This window comes from Miniopterus natalensis, chromosome 10 (assembly GCF_054644295.1).
Source record: "Miniopterus natalensis isolate mMinNat1 chromosome 10, mMinNat1.hap1, whole genome shotgun sequence".
NCBI classification, from domain to species: Eukaryota; Metazoa; Chordata; class Mammalia; order Chiroptera; family Miniopteridae; genus Miniopterus; species Miniopterus natalensis.
Window position 1 is genome coordinate 27,291,452 of NC_142090.1, and position 22,628 is coordinate 27,314,079.

At 38.6% G+C, this 22,628-nt stretch overlaps 1 protein-coding gene across 1 annotated transcript in view; it reads right to left on the minus strand.

Annotated features, from left to right (window-relative positions):
* The window catches only part of MET (MET proto-oncogene, receptor tyrosine kinase), a 148,082-nt gene that overhangs the window by 88,036 nt on the left and 37,418 nt on the right, over positions 1–22,628 (minus strand). The window contains exon 2 of the mRNA XM_016201632.2: positions 17,425–18,641. Within this exon, the coding sequence (XP_016057118.2) occupies positions 17,425–18,627 (1,203 nt within the window). The 5' untranslated portion in view covers positions 18,628–18,641. The remainder of the gene's footprint in view (positions 1–17,424; positions 18,642–22,628) is intronic.

The window sequence follows — 22,628 nt, forward strand, 5'->3', positions numbered from 1 at the left end:
TAAGTGTTAAAACTTTTGCCTCTTTATCATCATTTCCTAAGGTGAATCAGATTGAAAACAGACCAAGTTCACATGGTTTTGGTTTGCAGCCTTCATCTTGCACTTCAATCAAAGCCAGGAGTGACAGAGTGATTCATCAAGAATGCTGTTCCAAGTGAAGTCAATTTTAATGCTTAATATGAGAGGTTTTCTGATTTTCTCTATTTAGTTAACAGAAAACAAATTTTAATGTACATACTCAAAGGGGTATAATAGATACTCAGAAGACAGGACGCCAATTACCATGCACTAACCAATAACACAGAGCAGTTCTTTCTGTAGGAGATAAGAGCCATGTCTGTTTTTGTGTTTAACAGTGTCACACCCAATAGAAACAGGCCGATGAATGTCTTACTAGAGGGCCAGGAGAGGTGAAAGATGGATGAAACCTGAGTCCTTCAACTGTGTCCCAACATACTGTTTAAACCTGGGATTGTATTCTAGCCTGCCATCACTGTCATCACCTCTTATCCCTATTTTCCATGTTACCTTTGGGCAGTGAGACTTGACTCATCTTCTCCCCTTATTCCTGACCAGAACTGTTTATCAAAAACTTCAATCTGTGGGCCACCCTTCTCACTGGCTTCATTACTTAGTTGATAAACATGTATGTTATTGAAGCTATTGTGTTAGGTACTGGGAATATAGAGATAAAACTATAGTCCATATCTTCAGGGTGATAATGAAGGAACTTGTGAACATATTACCACAGTGTGGTAAGAGAATGGTAGAAATAATAAAAGGGTACTACTGAAGTACACACCCATGTGTAGCAGTTAAAAATCGGGAGGGATATCTCCACTGTGATCCCCTTAGGAGTGAGGGGTCTCAGCCCTATACCCGCCCACCCAGCCCAGGGTTCCAGCGCCAGGAAGAGAAGTCCCCATAACTTCTGGCTGTGAAAGCCAGAGGAAATTGTGGCTGGGTGAGACAGGAGCACTGCAGAAGTCCCAGGCATTTCTCTTAAAGCACCAATGCAGGGGCTTATTCAAACTTACTTGCTTTGAGCTCCAGCACAGGGGTAGCAGCTCAGAAGGCACCTTGGACATACAGGGAGGAACTGAATTGTCTGGCAACAGGTTGAAGGTTGGAGGGGCAGCTTTCTCCCACATGAAAATGCTGGCAGAAGCCGTTTTTCTTTGGCTGCACCCTCCACGACAGATACCATATCTGAGTTTCCATTAACATGGCTAACTACTGATTTCCTGAGATTCCACCTATTCCACCCAACTTTTGGGCCCACCCAAAGCCCTTTCCAGTGACTTTTCCATACAAATGGCCTATCTTGGCTCATGCTGCCAACTTTCCTAAAATCTCTCAAACAAGCATCTGGCTTTGGCATGCCCTATACCCGTTGCTAAGTGGCCCCTAGCTCAGCACTAGTGGCAGCTGGCCTTGATTTGCAGCTTGGCCTCTTCTGGGCACATCCAAGTCTAGCACTAGCAGCTGCCATTAACAGACCACTTTGTAGCTCATGCCAGGTGTTCCTGTGCAGGGCACCGGTGGTGACTGACCTTGGCCTGCATTGCCCGGGAAGCCCCAGAGCCAGTGCACTCAGTGGACAGTTTCAGGCCACGCTGAAGCACCATCCAACCACCTCAAGACACACTCAAGGGGTGGACTTCGTGCATCCTGAGCCCCACGGAAGTGAGTTCTGCTCCGTGGAGTTGGCCCCTGCACAGCAGATCCTCAAGGGTTGTCTTGGCCAGTCCTTGAAGCCCATCAGCCTGGGGTTAAATGTCTCCATTGATGTGCTAACAGCATTCAAGGATCAGCTACAATAGAAGGAGACTGCACCTGGAGCATTCAGCTCAGGTGACTCAGGGAGTCTGTGCACTGGGTCCTATAGGACACATACTAAATAAGGCCACCCTACCAACACTGGGAGACATAGCAGCTTTACCTAATACATAGAAACAAACACAAGGAAGCTGCCAAAATGAGGAGAACAATGAAACATGTCTCGAATAAAAAAACAGAACTAAACTCCAGAAAAAGAACGGAACAAAATGGAGACAAGCAACCTACCAGATGCAGAGTTCAAAACACTGGTTATAAGGGTGCTCAAGAAATTTCGAAGAGTAGAAAAACTTAAGTGAGAACTTCAACAAAGAGATCGGAAATGTAAAAACAGAGATAGAAAACATAAAAAAGAACCAGTCAGAAATAAAGAATACACTAACAGGACTTTCAAGATGCTGGCGAAGTTGGACCAAGTTAGAATTACAACTAAATTAAAGAACAATCATCCTTAATAACCAAGTGAAGACTAGCTGAAGAGGAGTCTTATAACCAAGGATTTACAGAAGCTACATCAAGACTGGTAAGAAAGGTGAAGACACTAAAAGGGCTGGCTCTGCTCCCATGGCCAGAGGCTGAGGTTCTGGAGAAATATCTCAGCTTCGGGGGGGTGGGGGGGGTCCCCTGAGAAGTGTGGGGCCTAAACCTCAGGCCAGGCTCCCTAGTCAAGAGCATCAGAGCTATGAAGAGGTGCCCACATGATATCTGGCTGTGAAAAGCAGAGGGGTTTCTGTCTGCCATGGAGAGACAGAATCCGCTAGAGATACAGGCACCCTTTAAAAGGGCCAAGGCACAAAATTTCATTTGCAGCCACTTACCCTGGGCTCTAGGTGAGGGAGGGTGGTCTAGAGTTGCCTGAGTAGAGTGGGGTTTGAGGCTCTGGGGGGACAGCCGCCAGGGTGCTTGTACTGAGTCATTCTCTTATACCACAATCATCTTTCTTGGGTGGAGCACTCTCCTCCAAGTGGTATCAGCCTAGGGGAAAGCCATCACTCCACCCTCTGGGAATCCCTCTTGCCCCACCTTCACAGTTTAAGCACTGCTGAGGAGTCGCTGCATAGGCTGGGTGTAGAAGTCTGGGCAGACTCAGAGGGTACCAGTGACTGACTTTGGAGCAGGGCCATTCCCCTCACTTTCTCATGAACCTGAATGGTGTTTCCCCCTCATGGGAGAGCCTACAGAATCACCCTCCCAGCTGGCAACCTCTTGGCTCTGGAGGCACCACCCACATGGCAACTAGGGTTCATGGCAAAATCCAGGTCACACTCAGTCCTGTGGCTCTGGAGTAGGGACAATAGCCACCACTATCCCTGAAGCCTGAACTACATCTCCCCCTCATAGGAGATCTACTAGCCCCATCCTCCTGATTCCACTGAGGCTCTTTCAGTGAATGAGCCTAACAGGCAGTCGCAGGAAGAAGCAGGTGGAGGTGGATCCTAGGGTGCCTCAGGATTTTTGCTGACCTGCCCCAGGCATGGTGCTGGTAAAAGCCGGTCTTGGAGCACAGCTTGGTCTTTCCCATGCACAACAAGCCCAGCAGAGGCAGCTAAAAACTGTGGATTGTTTGTAGCTTCAAATAGGTTTCCAAGGGTCAGGGACAGATAGTGTCTGACATTGACCTGCACCAGAGTCCCTCCCAAGAGGCCCAGAACCAACACACCAAGTGCCCAGCTTAGACAACAACAGAACAGGATCCAATAAACTTCACATGTCCAAAGGGAGGTCACAGCAGGCACTAAACTGTGTTGAGGTGAATTCCACTTTTTATTTTTAATGTCCTTTTTCTTGGTCAGCACCTGCAAAGGAGCTCACATGCTGTGGTTGGGTTTGAGTCTCAAAGTTAGGCAGCCTGAGGGTAGATCCCATGCAAAAAGAGGCCAATAGCAATCAAGACTCAATTATAACAGAAGGGTCCACATAATACAAAAGACATTACTAGAGCACCCAGCTCAGGAGATCAAGGAGACTACACCACTGAGTCCCATTGGACACCTACTACATAACATGCAGACTGGCGTCATAGCAAATCTAATACATAGGAACAAACACAAAGAGACAGCCAAAATGGGGAGACAAACAGGACCCAAATAAAAGAACAGGAGAACTCTCCAGAAAAAGAACTAAATGGAATGAAGGCAAATGAAATGAAGAACTAAATGAAATGAAGGGTGTTTATCAGATATAGAAACGGGAACATTCCTTCCTAATTCTTATTCAGTGACTTTACCTTGGTATCTTGAATTTGGCTTGATGGGGTATTTCTACCATGGAAATTTGCAAACACTACAAATCAGGGGCTTGTGCTCCCTCTTCCCCTGAGTTAAACACTGACCAGCATACCACTGGGTGTGAGGACCAGGGAGCAGCCAGGCCCAGGGTGAGAAACTCCTGGAATATCACACTGAAGAGTAAGGACTTTACTGTGAAACCATTGGGGTGTCCTCAAATTATGTTAAGGACTGCAGTTCCACAAATTGGTTTGTTTCTGGAAAAGAGTACTTGCTCCAGCAGCAGTCTGGAAACAAGCAGACTGGCCGAGGATGAGGATGGAGCCAGGAAGGTCTGGTTGCATCTTATTAGCATCATTTCCAATACGCTGATAACACAACATCTGTCTGGAATGATAACATATGACTTTCTGTTTCTGCTTTGTGTATATATAGGAGAGAAGTAAAGATTTTTAAACTTTGTATTTACAATGAATAAGACCAGGTTTTATCCTGAAGAAGAAATAGAAGAAGCAGACTGAATTAGAAGGTTGAGACAGGCTGAAGGATTCTTTGGAAACATTAAGTCTCTTGATCAAATAGATGGTGTTAGTTAGTTGCACCGAAACCAGCAGCTGGATAAGGTGCTTAAGAAAGCCTGGAATAAGGCTGGTACACAGAATGTCAACATGGGTTAATGAATGAGAGAGGTTATGTAAACTATTACTTAATCCCAACTGAGGGTTTCCTGAGCCACTGGGGAACTGGGTTGAGATTGATAGACAAGAATAAAGTTAGGAGGAAACAAAGCATTAAACAAACAATAATTCAGTTTAACTTGTGATTTACCCAAAGTTTAGAGTATAAAATGAAACAGTGGCTAGTAGCAAAAAAGGTAAAATAAAGCTATGCCAATATTGTTGTTAAAATAATTGCCTAGTCATTCACTGGAATAAAAATTTTATTATATATTAGCAGAGAAAATAGAAAATTTGACAGTTTCTTAACTAGTTTTAGAATCCTCAGCATACAAAGTATTAAGTAAGACACTGGGAGTTTGTTATAATAGCTGGTTCGGAGGGCTCAGATAAATACAGTAAAGCTCACACAAGTACTGAATTACTATATACTTATAAAAATTTAGGTGTTTAATTTCCAAATATTTCATAATCCTTTTTTTCATGAGTTCGTGTGCATTCAATTGGATTGTTATCACCAGGCTCATACGGTTTACACCACGGCTACCCTAGATTCTGTAATAATTTGGAGGTTTTTTTGTTTGTTTTTAAATAAAGACCCTTCTGTCAGATGCAGTCAAGTCCTGGTGTATATTTTTCTATGATTTAAACAGTGCCACAAATGGTGAACTTCCAATTTTCAATACTGAGGTAAAAATGTTTTCCTGTGCAGAATCTAGTAAAAGCCAATGGAGACAGGAAAGGAGGCATGGGGGTAATTAGTATGCCACCATACCACATACCCAGGATCATAAAAAGCACTGCTTCCCTAAAAATCTGAAATTATTGCTTATGTTTTCATAAGCATTTGATTCTAAAAAAGTATCTAGATAAAAAATATCAACCATTTTCACTATTTACCATAATGTGAACATTTTAAAAGGCAGGAACATATTTTAGCCCTCTGTACATATAGAAAACCTGTATTTTGACCTTTCAATGCTAATTACAAGTCATACCTACCATGGCTAAACTACCATATATACACATGTTACTCATCATTCTGCAAATACTGAATAATGTCCTAAGTACTGGGCCAGTAACAGAAGTGATCTTGTGCTTTGTCTGCCAATTCTATGTGAAATCAATACTTCTCTATAACTCTCCTGAAATGAGAGTGAGTTTAGTTGAGAATAAGAAACACTGCCCATTTCTTTCCATATCAGGTCTAAATAAGCCCAATGTAACTGGTGTTTTTCAAATTAGAAATATTTCTCTACTACTCTTACTAACACATTTACTGATTCCTGTTTACCATGATGTTGGAGCCACCAGTAAGTTTACATTTAGTGAATCATCAGAGATATTGTATTATAAATTCCTCTTCTTTACTCCATTTAATTCAGTTCCTTAAGAACCAGAATCACATAATTTGACTTCATATTCACCTTTATTATTGCATTTTAGACTATTTCCAGAGTCTTACACATTCTCATGATAGCAAATATATGAAAAAAAACCCTCACCTCCTTATTGTCTTTCTTAAAAGTTTTGTATAACTTTTACACACACTGTATTCCTATAAACAATCTCTTACCTTCAAGATTTTGGTCACATTACTGGAAAATAAGTAGTCCTCTGCCTGTAATTATAGCCTTCAGGAAGGGGCAAGCCAGTGACCTCTCTGACTTACAGGCATGGGAATAAGCCCTGAAGATTAAAAGCCTCCTTTTCCCTCCTCTTTTCCCTTGGCAAACTCCATTTCTTTCTTGGTCAAACAAAAATAAACAAAGTGAATACAGAAGTTAAATATTTCCTTTGATTCCTCATACATAGTTTTGTACCTACATTTTCAATCTCTGGTTTGTGACGATGACAAAAACAATGCCTTTTATGATCATCATAAAAATACATTTGTAGAGTTTATCAAGAACTTTTATTCAAACACTTTAGCAATTCAGATGGTCTCCGTTTACTGTGTAAATATATAGATTTCTTTTGGAAGACAAAATTTTTTGTCAAGTAAAATAAACACTATTGCCTATGGTCTTGCAAAGAATATGCATAGGCTTAGGTACAAAGAAACATGACAAACTGCCTGCCCTCTAAGACTTTAAATTTAAATATTTGCATGATTAGATATACACACACACACACACACACACACACACACATGATTAAATATATATACATAATTAAAATGAGAAAGGCAAAATGTGTCTGCAGCTAGAGATTTATTAGAACAACATAACCATCGCACCTGTAGATTCAGCAGGTGCTCAGAACATCCTCATGAGTCCCTGGAACACTCATCTCTCACTTGACCCTCTAGGCTACATGATTCACATGAGAAGGAAATCCTCTAAAATGGATTCAGTTGTGCAGAGGACAGTACACAGATGAAGAAAGAGAATATGACTGGGGCCCACCTCAGCATTACATTCCCTTGAATTCTATCAACTTTTACAATTTTGATAGTTTCAAAAGAGCTTATGTTGTGTGCTCTCAGGATTATATAATTCACTTTGTCATAGGACTTACTGACAGGTAACAGGATAATCCCTTCCACCCCCAAGAAACACAGGTTCTTCTGACAAATAGGGTCCCAAGTGTTAGCCACAGAAGAAAAGAAAGGGGGATAAGAAAGAAACAACTTGAACTGATACAGAAATATCTATTTTCAAAGAAGCTAATAAGGTGATAGGCTTTGAGAGGCAGTGAGAGCGAGCACTACCAAATTATTTCCTTAGCTTCAGAATCTACACATTATTTTCTTCATACTAAAAATCACTTAATTTAAAATAACTTCATTTAGAAATCAAAGAAAAGATAAACTTTGTACACAGTAAAACAGAAACTGTTAAAAAAGTTAAATTCTCCAGCATAGTTCTACTTGTGATATGTTTTTGCAAGTGTAAAGTAATATGCACTCATGGCTAGAACCCACTTTAAAAAGCTGGTTAAATGCAGCAGCATGTAGTTAAGATCTACAGCTTGTGAAATAGGTAAGAATTATTAGTTTATTAAACACTGGCTATGTACTTGCCCATATATTAAAGGTACATTGTTTTTTCCTAAAATTTTGAGGTTCATATAAAAGTTATCTTTTAGCCGTATGTAAACTTAACTTTTACCTCTTCAGGGTTGCCTTTTGGGACTACCAAATTAACATATTCTTCCTCATTTGTATTTACAGGTGTTTATTTCCCTCACACTGTATTTCATAAATCATGATGTATTTGTTTATTGGTGTGACTGATCATTTATGGTCATCTCCTCCCCTAGTCTGTTTGCTTCATAAAGACAAGAACCATGCCTATCTTATTCACCACTGTAATACCAACAGGGTCAGGCACTCAAGAAATATTTGCTGAATTTCTTGTTGAATCTTGGGTACATGACTAAATCCTTTTCTCTGTCTCTTGCTGAAAACAATGATTATACATTTTTGGTCATTTTATGCACTAAATAAAATTGTCAGGCTTCTAGCATTTGGTTTAAACTAACAAGATGAAAGAACAAGAATACAATGTAATTAGCTTAAAATAAATGGAACATATTGCACATTTTATTGTCAAGATAATTTTTAGAATTACTCGTTTATGCTATTGACTGCCACTGCATTAGTGCTTTTAATCTGCTTAGTGCATTAGCGCTAAATACTATTGATTCATTTGGCTAAATGACCAATTTATCTTTGCATTTTTTCCCATTTCCTGAACACCAATTCACCTATAGTTTACTTAGTAGACTGAATGCTAGATGCAAGTGTTAATAGGATTTAAAAAATCTGAGCAAGAATTATTTTATTTTTTATCATTATTGTTGAGAGTATTACAGATATTCCTCCTTTCTTCCCCCATTACCCCCTTCTACCTGGTTCCCACTCCACCCCAGGCTTTCACTTCACTATTGGCTGTGACCATGGGCAAGTGTAAATAGAATTTTAAATTTAAAATGTCATTAGAAAATTTAGTATTATACAGATTTATATTTTTCTGATACATGGACATAAATTCTAGCAAATTATAAATAATCCATGTATTTTGAAATAACTCAGCAAACTTAATTTTCATAAAATCAGTTCTAGAAAAGAATGCTTACAAATCAAAACTGGCCTTAATTCACCCCTTTTATCTAGAGCACAATTTGAAATATCACCTACCATTTTACTGTCCTCTGATTAATAAACATTTTGGTGATTTACCCAAATAATACAACTAAAGTCATACTTTAGTTTGAATTCACAATTTAAAATTTTTTTATATTTATACTATTCATAAACCGTTTCCCTCTATATATGAACATCACGAATGGTTAAAATAGCCTTTATTCTATGATAGCATGCATTTGTAATTCATTTTTATGTCCTCTTGTTGAAAAACTAGAGAATATTTTTGAAGTAGAGAAGGTGGACAAACTTTATCTGCTCCAATGTTAGCCATGGTCTACGGTGAAGTGTACTATGCTTCTTCCTCAAGCTTTTAGAATAGGAAGTCAACACTAGTATGTAACTCATATGCAAATGAACCTGCCTGGAATATTTTAGCTAGAAAAAATACATAATTAGCAGACTGGAATGTATCTAGCTGGGATCCTAGAATTACCATATTCACTATTAAAAAAAAAAATCAGGGGAGTTTTACTTCAAGAATAGCTGAAACATTGGCTTTACTTCCCTGATAAATGACCCTTACAGCCCTCCCTGGCTGCTGGAGATGTATGTGACTTGTAGAACATACCTGGGCACTGAGTCATTCTGAACTCCGGGTGCCCACTGATTCTGTATCTGTGCCGATCCATAAGTAAGCAATGGCAGAAATTCCTTTGGGTCTTCTATCCAAATTCTGACAGATCTTCATTTTTTAAATTAGAATGAAGAGATAAGAATGCAGAGTAGGATGGCCACTGATAGAGAATTCTGAAATATTCTGAGCCAAAAAATCCATTATTACTCAAGGAGGTTAATATTCTTATCAAAATGCAGGATCTCACATGCTTTCAGAAGACTTTAATCATGTGGTGGCAGGGCAATGAAAATATCATGTATAGAGCTGTGTCTTCAAAGTTTTATTAACACTTCAGTATTTCAAACATCAACTTTAAGATTTTTTTGCTTGAACTCATTGTTTACTACATTAATTTTAACAAATGAATCTCCATGTAGAAACCAACTACTTAAATAAAACACAGATCATACCTCCTACTTCAAATGACATTAAGAAGAACGAAGAATTAATTTTAGTATATGGCATAGTTAACTTTTAATTACCCGTACATGGGAAATGCTATCAATCATATCATGAGTCAATATAATACACAGGTAATATAAAGCCTACCTACATTTTTAGTGAGTTTCAGAATTAACTGCTTTTCCTTGCTGTTAGCTTACAAAAACATCACACCTTTGCTTTTTCATTCTTTCCTGGGGTAGACCTGTGAATAAGCTATGAAATGACTTAAAGACTGCTTAGGAGAAGAGGAAAAAATAAAAGACATTAATGGTTCACCCTGTAATGCACTAATACCCAGGGTGTGCCCAGTGACCTCAGAGAGTTACAAAATTCTGGAAAGAAAATAATTTTAAATTCCTTTTAATAAAATAATGCAATATGCCACTTTTCATGGGATGGGTAGCATGGAAAGCTCAAATAAGTAAGTTAGGGAGCAGTGACTCCTTAAGCTTGTCAGAGAATAAAGAAGAGTTTACAGAAGGAGAGTATTCAAGTGTACAATTAATGAATTTCTACTTAGATTTTTTAAAAAGTATATTGAATCCTTATACCTCACAGATTTTCTTTCTTGCAAGATTTTGCTTTGGTAGCTACTGCATTTGGCATATGGCCAAGAGACTTAGTGTTTAGAATAAAGAATTCTGAATAACATTTTTCATATAGCATAACATTCTCTCATTTCAAAGCACAGGAAGTAAAAAAAACACTGAAATTTGATTTCACATTTTTCATCCCTAATCAAAAAGCGTTCTTTTAAGAGGATAGATTGCCTACATAAGACATGCCAAACCAGTTTAATTACATGGGTATTATTTGCAACACTGACTCCACATTCCCTGTTCAAATGCTGGGGTGTGGGAGATTATAGATATACAGCCTATAAAGAGCTATACATCTTTGTTTATTTTATTAAATATTATGAGATATGTCCTGAGGATGACAGATCAATAATGGTCCTTGTGGTTTCCTGATGGAAGGCTGCAATTATTTTCTTCCATTACAATTTAAATGTAACCCAATTTTACTCATCTATCTTTTTATAACAGTAATAAAGAAATATCACTGTATGCTTATTTTTTTGCCTATTCATATTATTCCTTGTTTGCATCTTGTTTTGATTTTGTTTTCATTCAAAATTGTCCTAATCACTTTGCTTTCTTCCTTTGATGGTTCTGAGTGGTTACCCTTTAGCCTTGGCACTCTTTGAGATGGAGGTGGAAAATTATTACTTTAAGTTTCCTTTATTTTGGGAAGCAGTTGGCTACTTTTTGCATTTGAGTATAAATGATAATTACAAACAAGAAAGCTTGATAAAAACAACCTGTGAGGTTAAGCTTTTCTAAAACTTCATTACCTGCAAGTTCTTTAATGCATAGTATAACTTAAATTACGTAAGCCATGGATAGTTGGAATTGAAAGCTGGGAAGCAAACAGCACACTTTATACCTTCTAGCTCGACTATAGTACATTTCTGATTCAACTGTCTTTGTCTCCACCCCCAAAACACTACCACTTCCTCTCCCTTTTCTCTTTTCTTTTGAGTTATAAGGACTTGCACAAATTAAGCATTATGGAGGCCACACTCATAACAGGTTGGGAGGGAAGAGAAAGACCCTCATGATCAATTAAACCAGAATGTGCCTCTTCTAGAAAACAATTCAATAATTTGAAATTGCCTTTATATAAGTATTTTTTACAATTATGGCTGTTATTTATTATGTGTCATGAACTAAGTTTAGGTCTTTTACAAACATTATTGCACTTGTCCACACAATAGTCCTGAATGGAAGAAAGCAGGTTCAGAGATTTTAAATAATACTCTTATGGCCAAACAGACATAAAATGGTGGGGTACAGATTTGAACTCAGATCCCTTTGACTTCAGTCTTGTTCCATTAGGCCATGCTGCCTCCAAAGAGCTAAATTATGGTCATTTTATTGTGCTAGGTACTTTATATACATTATCCCAGATTTTTGCAAAACCCTATGAAGAATGTGTTGGATTCCTGTTATCTGTCTCCCTGAGTAGGGTGATTTGCAGAATCTTTCTTAACCTTGTCCATGGAGCACACAACAGTCCTTCAATAAAGACCTGATTGATAAGATAAGTTAATAACAAAACTACAATATATCTGTCTATTCACTAAACTTTATGCCAAAATAAAAACTCAGTTCCAGGAAATTGTTAGAAGGGTCACCTGATATCTTGCCAAGTAAATTTGCCAAGACAAAAATGGAGTCATTTTACTGCTTAGAGTCTCTCCAAACAGGTTTGACCTTGTAAGTCATTTTGGTTTTTTGTGTTAATAACGGCTTTAGGTGCCATCACTCTATGCTGATTGTATGCTGATTATTGGAACAACCTGAGTTTTTTTGTGGAATGAATGCATATATAAAACTGAGAATGTGAGTAGTCTAATTCTTGAAAGAATTTTGATCTTTAGAAACCAGAGAAGATAAACAGGCAAGTAAATAGAGGAAGTTTGAAGGTATTTGTCTTTATGAAATTTGGCCAGTGTAAGAGTTGGCTTCCCTTGTAAGAAGATTATGTTGGCAAGTTTTATCTCGTTTCCCACAAGAATTTCTGTGATGGGAATGATAATGGTTTCAGGTGTGGCTGGTGTATTTTGGCCACTTTTCCATGGCAATAAAACTGACCTGAATTTCATTCAATAATCCTGCCTTTTTGTTCCCTTTGGAACACTACAAAAATCAAAGGGATAGGACAAAGTTCAGATGTGTTTTGAGAAATTCTAGGATTGATAAATACTTTTACATCTAGGAGCTGATATGAACAAAATAAATAATAGGGTATCAATACACCCTCATAAGTTGTCTCTTTAATTTTTAAGAGAACAAGATTTAAATAGCTCATGTGCTCTAGAGACCCTGGAAGAATTCCTAATATACTCTTTCTAAACTTGAATCAATTTATTGGATGCAGGAAAAGTGTTTTCTCTGGAATGCTATTAATATTACACTTTTATTTCCTAATTCCAGGTTTCTGAAAGTCCTTTCGTTTCCTTTTGTCGTTGTTTTTATTTTCTAGTGAAGGAAAGGGGCAGCCTCATGGGGAATCCCATTGCTTCTTATGGAGTCTGCAGCATATATTAAACATATGCCTGAAGAAATGAGTCTTAGTTGGGAGATATATATATATATATATATATATATATATATATACATACATACATTATGTATATTCATAGACAGTGGAAGGGGAAAGAGGACCGTTATGTCTGTAGTTCACCAAAAGATGAATTCCTTGTTTCAGAAGTTTCTAGCTTTATAAAAAAAATTACTTGGAGTTCCTATCTGGGAAAGTATCCCAGACATTTCAGCAAAAGTGAGCCAAATGTTTCTGAATTCATATGCAGTTGGTACTCCTCAGCAAATTACATACTTTCTTCCACGAAGGACATGTTTAATGTTCTTCCTGCTTGAAATTATAACCTTTATTACTTAGTCTGAAAACTGTTAGAGTAAAATGTACTTTTCTAAGTCAAATTGTCTTGAGAAAATCTTACTATTTGTTTTTCAATTATGATAACCAGTGGTTATTATGTTAAGAGGCATAGCCAGGTCCACATATTCAAATCTGGGTACAAACCAAAAAAGCCTAAGGTCCTAATGGACTCCCAATCTGATGCTCTTTTTATGGCACCAAATGATCTGATGACTAGCAGGATAAATTCCCTGATATATCTGAATCAAAGTAACAATTTCCCTAACACTTCCTGTGAAAATATGATTTCATATAAGTACAAACAATCATCTGTCAAAAATATTTATATTTATAAATATCAAATACCAACCAGATAAAACTAGAACCAGAACTTGGTAAACCAGTGTCTATTCAAGTAGGAATTCTATGACAGATGTCAAGATCTAAAGGAGGGACTTCCAGTCAAGATGATGGCATAGGTAAACGTGGTACTTGCCTCCTTCCACAACCACATCAAAATTACAACTAAACTACTTAACAGTCATCATTCAGAACTGCCTGAAACCCGACTGAATGAAAATGCTATAACTAGGGGATTAAGCCACATGGAGACTGGGAGGAGGGGCAGAGACGTAGAACAAGCTGGTCCCACACTCACATGTGGTGGACAAAAATCAGGAGGGATATCTCAGCTGCAGAGGTCCCCTTCTGAGGAGAGAGGGGTCACAGCTCCACACCAGGCCTCCCATCCCAGGGTACAGTGCCAGGAAGAGAAGCCCCCGTAACTTCTGGCTGTAAAATACCAGTGGGGATTGAGGGTGAGGGAGACAGAGGGCTGTAGGCAGTTCCTCTTAAAGGGCCTGTGCACAGGCTTACTAGGACTAACTCCCTCTGAGCTCCAGTGCTGGGGAAGAAGCTTGAAAGGCACTAGAGACAAACAGGGAGTCCAGCATCAGGGCAAGGGCTGGGGGGTGGGGGGGCAGTTTTTCCCAGACAGTAGTGCTGGCAGAGGCCACTGTTCCTTTGATGAGCCCTCCTCCTGCAGAGCCAGCAGACAGCCTCCATATCTGAGACTCCATCAACCTGGCTCATACTGTTTCTCCTGCCCTGGTGATTCCCTGAGACCCAGCCCCATCTAACTTTGGGGCCCACCTAAGCAGTTTCCCATGGCTTTTCCATATGATTGGCCTGTCTTGGCTCATGCTTCAGATTTTCCTAAAATCTCTCAAAGCAGCAGCATCTGGCCTCAGTGTGTCCTGTACCTCTCTCACTAAGTAGCCCCAGGCCTGGCACTAGCAGCAGCTGGACATGATTTTGAAGCTTGGCCTCACCTGGGCACCTCCAAGTCCAGCACAATTAGCAGCCACCTGCAGATCACATTGTAGCTCATGTCAGGTGGCCCCAGAAAGAAGACAGGTGTGACTGACCTTGGCCTGCACCTCCCTGGAGGCCCCAGGGAAAGTATACCCAGTGGACAGTTTCAGACCACATTAAAGCATCACCCAACCACCTCCACAAGTGATACACTCAAGGGATGGACCCAAATGGAACCAGAGCCCTGTTCTGTGGGGAAGGTTCCTGCACAGCTGATTCTCCATGGTAGTCAGAAGTTGGTCATTGGCTACTGCAGCCAGTCCTTGCCGCTGACCGGCTTGGGGGTAAATCCCTCCCACTGACATGCCAATAGCAATCAAAGCTCAACTACAAGAGGGTATTCATAGCCCACACAGGGGGCACACCTTGAGTACCCAGCTTGGATGACAATGGAGGCTGTGCCACAGGGCCCTACCAACACCTACTACATTAGGCCACTCTAAAAGACTGTGGAGATGTGGCAGTTCCACTTAATACATAGAAACAAACATAGGGGGCCTGCCAAAATGAGAGACAAAGGAACATGTACCAAATGAAAGAACAAAACAAAACTACAGAAAAAGAATTAAACAAAATGGAGACAAACAATCTACTAAACGCAGAGTTCAAAACACTGGTTGTAAGGATGCTCAATGAACTTAGTGAGAACTTCAACAGCATAAAAGAGAACCAATCAGAAATGAAGGATATACTAACTGAAATGAAGAATAATTTACAGGGAATCAATAGTAGAGTAGATAAAGCCAAGACTCAAATCAGTGATTTGGAATATAAGGAAGCAAAAAACATCCAATCAGAACAGCCAAAAGAAAAAAGAATCCAAAAAAATGAGGATAGAATAAGAAGCCTCTGGGACAACTTCAAGCATACCAACATTTGCATAATGGGGATGCCAGAAGAGAGAGAGTGCAAGAAATTGAAAACCTATTTGAAAAAAAATGACAGAAAACTTCCCTAACTTGGTGAAGTCCACGAAATGCAGAGAGTCCCAAACAAAATGAACCCAAAGAGACCCACACCAAGACACATCATAATCAAAATACCAAAAGTTAAAGACAAAGAGAGGATCTTAAAAGCAAAAAAAGAAAAGCAGTTCTCTAAAAGGGAGCTCCCCTACCATCAGCTGATTTCTCAACAGAAACTTTATAGGCCAGAAGGGAGTGGCAAGAAATATTCAAAGTGAGAAAAATGACCTACAACCAAGATTACTCTACCCACAAAGCTATCATTTAGAATCAAAGGACAAATAAAGAGCTTCCCAGATAAGAAAAAGCTGAAGGACTTTATCACCACCAAATCAGTACTACATGAAATGTTAAAGGGTCTTCTTTAAGAAGAAGAAGAAAAAAGATAAAAATATGGACAACAAAATGACAATAAATACATATGTATCAACAATTGAATCTGAAAAAAACAAAATAAATGAACAAGCAGAACAGAAACAGACTCATAGATACAGAGAAAATTTTGACGGCTGCCAGATGGGAGAGGGGTTAGGAGGATGGGTGAAAAAGGTAAAGGGATTAAGAAGTACAAATTGGTTGTTACAGAATAGTCATGGGGATGTAAAGTACAGCACTGGGAATATAGTCAATAATATTCTTAATAAGTATGTATGGGGTCCAATGGGTGTGAGATTTATTGGGATGATCACTTAGTAGGTTACGTAAAGTCTAATTACTGGGGTGTACACCAGAAAGCAATATAATAATATGTCAACTCTAATTGAAAAATAAATTAAAAAATTAAAGAAAAAAGAATGGAAATGGAAATTATCTATTCCAGGAGACCTAATCATGAACATTCTCAGGGCACTTTTGTGGGGGTAATATGATTCAATACTGATCCTAAACTCTTTTCTCAGAAGAACACATGCAAAAATGGCATCTCAGAAGCTTGTTTAAAAACATTAACAATAAAGGAAACTTACATTCATACTAGTGAAAGTAATGTTTAAAACAAATAAATGTGTTTGTTTATGTGTATTTAAAAAAACAAAGGAAGGATTCTGGGAGCAAAAATTTCCTCTCTAGCTTTCTAAGTTATTTAGAGAAGTCTATTAGCTCATTTAAAGATGTCTTATTTACCAGCATTTTGGAAGATATTTTTTTGCTGTTTTGTTTTTAGTTGTTTCTTTAAGTAATGCCAAAAATATAGACCATTCATTTGCATATTAGTGGGCAAATGGTGCATCATAAGGAAAAAGCCTTTAAAACCCACAAATTAACTTGAGTGTGGAATTTTCAATGTTGAGTGTGGAATTTTCAATGTTGTAAAGACTCTATTGGGATATTAATAATTGTGTTTTACAGAAATTGCTGTTGTGGTAAACTTTGTGTGAATCTGACCAGAACTACTAAAGCTTATGGGAGAAATAAGTTTAATAATCTGAAGTGTTGGCAAATGTGCAAATCCAAATTGTAAAAATATATTATTATTTTTTTAAGTTATCATATTAAGTTTTTCTCAAGCTGTGATTTTACTTTTAAGTGAAGATTCAATTTCTAAATTTTCTTGGGAAGAATATGCAAATATTTTAGATTAAGACCATTTACAAAGCACCAAAAAGCTGTTGGTGTTCTTTTCTCGACTGATACCTATTCTGATTTATACCTCATAATTTGTAAGTGGGGAATCTGTGTGACTTACCCTATTAAAACAGTGTTCATGATTGGGTCCGTAAAAATGCTGGAGACATCTCACATTGTTTTTGTTGACGATCTTGTTGAAGAATTCATTGACATACTTGATAGGGAATGCACAGACGGCAGAGCGATTCATTGGTTCTGCAGAATCTGGCTTACTTTGTGCAAACACTCCAAAGAGAACGTCGTCATTCAGGTTGGCACCTATCTGCCTAGCGAGATGGGCCCCAGGCTTACTGACATAGGCATCCTGGAGAATATTAAACACTTCCTCCCTTGGGGATCTCTTTCTTCTCTTTTCCGTTAGAATACACTCCAGGGGCATTTCCATGTAGGAATGCAATCCAGAGTCTTCGGAACAGAACCTGATTATTCTTGTGTGAAAAGACTGAGCACTGAGAGTCTCCCGCTGGACTGTCAAGAAGTAAATAAAATGGTTGCTTTCAAAGGCGTGGACATACTTAATGGGATAAGAATCTCGGAATTCAGGTAAAACATCAATATAGGACTGGTCTGTCAAAAACTTAAAACCATCTAGTGTTTCCTTTAACCTTCTCACAGATATTGAATGCAATGAATAATCTGGAAGGTAAGAAGAATTTATGGTATTGCCCACGAAGAAGTTGATGAACCGGTACTTTTCAGAAATCAGGACCTTGGTTCCCAGGGCACTCACCACACAGTCAGGACACTGACTGGGTTTTTCATCTGCCTGTGGGGAGTACATGCAATGTACCTCGGACTGTATGTCAGCAGTATTGTAGGGAGGGAGGACATGTCGCTGGCAGGTCCCTCTGCGAATGCTGCCACAGCTAATGAGTTGATCATCATAGTACGTGTCAACAAGCAGAGCCATGTTGATGTTATCTTTCCAAATGCCACCAGAAAGATTGGCTTTTTGGCTGCAGTCTTGACATGGGAAACAATCTGGGTGTTCCAGCATGGGCCCAGTCTTGTACTCAGCAACCTTTTGAAGGTCTTTGTCATTTAAAACGTAAATGTAGTTAATGGCACCGACGTAAATATGATGCTTGTGTAGAACGACATTCTGGATGGGCGTTTCTGCAGTGAAGTTGGGAAGCTGATACTCCATGTTCACATTCATCTCAGACTTTACTCGTGCCTCCTTGCACTCCCCATCACTCTTCTGCACCAAGATAAACAGAAGCACAAGGATGCCAAGTGTAAGTACAGCAGGGGCCTTCATGGTGAGAAGTTTATCTGCCAAAACACGTTTCAGGCGAGAGCAATTTAGTTGTCATTAGAAAGAAAAAAGAAATGGAAATAACTATTAACAGTTAAACTATTAGAAACAAAGTTTCCTTGCTGAAAACTTTATATAGAGTGAAAACAAAAACTCTAGCTGGTTTCACATAAAGATGCATTGTGCTGTTGGACATGACTCCACATAGTTTAATTTTAGAACTCAAGCCAGAATGAGTAATTTTAGAGAACCATTACGAGATGCAAACAATGTTCTGTATTAAGGATGATAAAGGGACTAAGTTAGATTCATTCAGCAATGAAGTCAGAAACATAGCAAATTTCTTTCTTAACCCCTTGCTGGTTGTTTAATATGGTTTAATATCTGTGGTTAATGACTAGGTTGATATTCAAAATTTCTCAGTCAAGTAAAGGATTGTGGTTCAGATTCATTTATTCTAGAAATCACAGCAGGCATTGTTCTCTTGGGAGCATGTAGAATTACCAGGCTAAATTTAGCTTCCTTTTGGAAGAAAACAATAAAAATTCTAAAAGCAAATGATCACATGCTGTTTATAATAGGATTTTGTGTGCAGATGAAAGGTATGGTTATAATTTAGCTATAGTTGACCTATTGTTTTGGATAGACAAATGCTTAACTTAATGTAAGATCATGGGAACATAAAAACAGTAAGCTAAAAATGTGTAAAATAAAATTAATCTTCAGGACTAAAGTCCTAGAATTATTTCACATGGAAAAATAGCATACTGTATATTACCAAGTCAAAAGCTATTCAGTAAAAAGAACATTACTTTAACACTCAGTTTTATGCACATGAACAATATTTTCTAGAAAGCAGAGTGGATTTGTAATTCAGTTTTTAAAAACTTAATGTACACAAGTTATAAACATTGCAAATTCTACTTACAATAATTATCAGCAGGTAGTAGGCTGGAAGAATAGGCTTTAGAATGAGTAGAAACTAAAAAGCCATTATTTATTTCCTTTTTGAATGTATAATCTGACAGGACAATGGGAGCACCTAAAAACATACTAGGCATTAAAAGTATTCTGAAGTCTAACCCTGGGTCTACAAAACTCACAAGAGAATTCATTGAACAACTAGTATGTGCATAGCTCTGTGCTTGCACTATGGGAAATGGGAAATGGTTCCTATCCTTCAGTGAATCTACAGTGTGGTTGAGAGATAACACACATGTGCAAATAACTATAATACATGACATTATAATACCTTGCATAGCACAAATCAAATGCTAAAAGCATCAAGAGAGGGAGGCATGGCCTGTACTTAGGACTACTATGATTATAAGAAATAGGGACAAGTCTACAGTGTTGTAAGGTTCAGAAGAGTAAGGACAAGGTCTGTTTGGCTCATCACTATATCCCAAATACCTGGCAAAGAGTCTAGAACACAGTAGGTGTTAAATAAATACATGGTGAATAAATGAGTGAATAAAAATTAAGCAATAAGTTCAAAGTCACAGAATAACATTTACAAATATAATAGCCAGAACCTGAATCCAAATACTTTTGACTCAAAAACCAAAGATAATTATACTCAACTAAATCTGATAGAAATTGGGGCTTTATTTAAGAGGTAAAAGAAAGTCATTAAAGGGATTTGGGCTGGAGAGCCATATAAACCAAATTTTACTCTAGGAGGACTGATCTGGAGGCATGGTTGCTTACAGCAGGGAGAACCTGGCAATGGGAAGACCAGATGACACACTATGATTATAGCCCATAACCAGGTAACAAGGGCCAACCAAGATGGTGGCATTAAGAATAGAAAGGGATGAATGAGAGACATACTTGAATAAGTAAGATTGACACCTAAATTGGTGGAATACAAAGGAGAAGGCAAAGATGATTAGTGGTCATCTTAGAAAAAGTGGAACAAGTTACAAAACTAGTGCAATCAGTACAAGGAAGTTGGGCTGAAGACCGAGGAATACAATAAGTTGGTTTTAAACATGCTGAGTTTGATGTGATTTTGAGATGAGTGAAAATATTCTACTATAGGGATGACTAATAGGTTTTACACTGTTCACCAGGACGTAGGTGTCTAGAATAAGTGAAGAATGAAGATTCCAAGCAGACAGAGCATTTGTGTCAAACAACAGAGGGGATAAGGAAAGGATTCTGAGGAGAAGCCTGCCCTCACCGGAAAATAGGCACAATTCGTCTTGGGTGAGACAGTATCCCTCTTGGGTGAGATGGTGCAAAGTGGAAGCATGAGTGCCAAGTATTTGCCATCTATGCACTAGAAAAAATGAATACTCAGGACTCGGTCTTGAGGGACTAACTGGAATTCAAGTTTGACTAGAAACAAACTTTGCATGTTATCTGCATAGAAGTGATAGTTAAAACCAAGCGTATGTTCACGGAGAGACAAGGTGAAAGAAGAGAAGACAAATGAACCAAATCTTGGGGAATACCTGCATTAGAAAAACTAGTGAAGAAGTTAATATAGGTAAGTTTAGTGAGGCATCAAGCAAACCTATTATTTCATAGTCACAGGAGCCAGGCCAGGTGAGAAGCTCAAGAACGAGGATGTGATCCACATGGAAACTTTGTTGACCTTCACGAGCAGTTTTCAGTAGATTCAATAGTGGTACTGGAGGCTAAATTGCAAGTGAATGTGTGGTGAGGAAGTAGAATATTTGTTAAAGGAAGGACAAGAGGAAGGCAATATCAGGGTAAAGAGGAGTTTATTCTTAAATTGTAGAAAAGACATATGCTTATTTGTAGATCTCCCCTTCTTCCACTAACATTTATTGGTGTCTACTAAGGGTCAAGCAGTGTGGTAGTGCTGTGAATACAGAGACATGGTGCCTCTCCCTAGGAAGCTCACAGTCACTTGGAGGTATGTGTTTATAGACAGTTATGGGGATATATAGGAAGGGCAGCAAGCTGGAAGTGATGCTAGAGCTGAGTCTTGGAAGGAGGCTGGACAATAGAATTCCTAGATGGCAGAGCGGTTTGTGCAAAGATATAGAGGCAGGAGAGCAGATGGCCTGGTCAGGAGAACTGAAAGTAGTTGAGCCTAGAGAGGTGGGGAAATCAAAGAGGGCAAATGAGGGAGACAAAACTGGTGGGGCAATATTCCAAAGGAACAAAAAGAGGCATTTCCAAGAGCCCTGGAACATAAGACAAGTCACTCTATCTGAGACAGAGGAGAGGATGAGAAATCATATGAAATACAAGGACACTAAAGTGTTCAGGGCACATGATCTCAGTATTTTAAAAATAAATTACAGTGTATGGCCATCTGCTGAAAGTGATGAATAAAGACAGGGCTTAGGGACTTCAGGGTGAAAGAGGAGGAGGTTTAGATTACACTAGGACATGCAAACTCAGGTCAGAAAGAAAAGAAAGAAAATATTGCCTACTAGCTCTGAGTGCTCTTTTGAGATAAAATACAATGTATCATGACTTCCTGTTAACATTTATGGAAGATGTGGAAGAAACCCAAGGCAGAAGGTCAAGGACACAATGACTCCAGTGTCCAAATGAAGGCACTTGATTAGGGATATAGGCTTTGAAGGCTAGAAAACTAGTTGGTCCAGAGGACAAAGCAAAACTTCATTAAGCTAAAAAAGCGGAAAGAAATCATATAATAATGAAAATAACATGTTGAGTGCTTACCATATGCCAGGCATTCTGCCTAAACCTTCTGAATTACTCTTTATAAACACCCGGTGAAGCAGGAAATATTATTCTCCTCTTCTAGATGAACAAACTTGCCAAAAGTTGCACAGTTAGAACCAGATTTAATCCCATGTCTGGCTGACAGGAATCTGTCCAGACTTAAATGCTTTACTAACACTGAAGTGGCTTCCCATGCTAAGGGGGACAGTGCACAGGAGCAGAGGATGGACAATCAAAGCTCTGGTTCTTGCCCTTTCTCTCTCTAGCTGTGTGCTTTCAGGCAATTCATCTACCTCTTAAATTCCAGGGTCTGATACTCTCACATGATTATT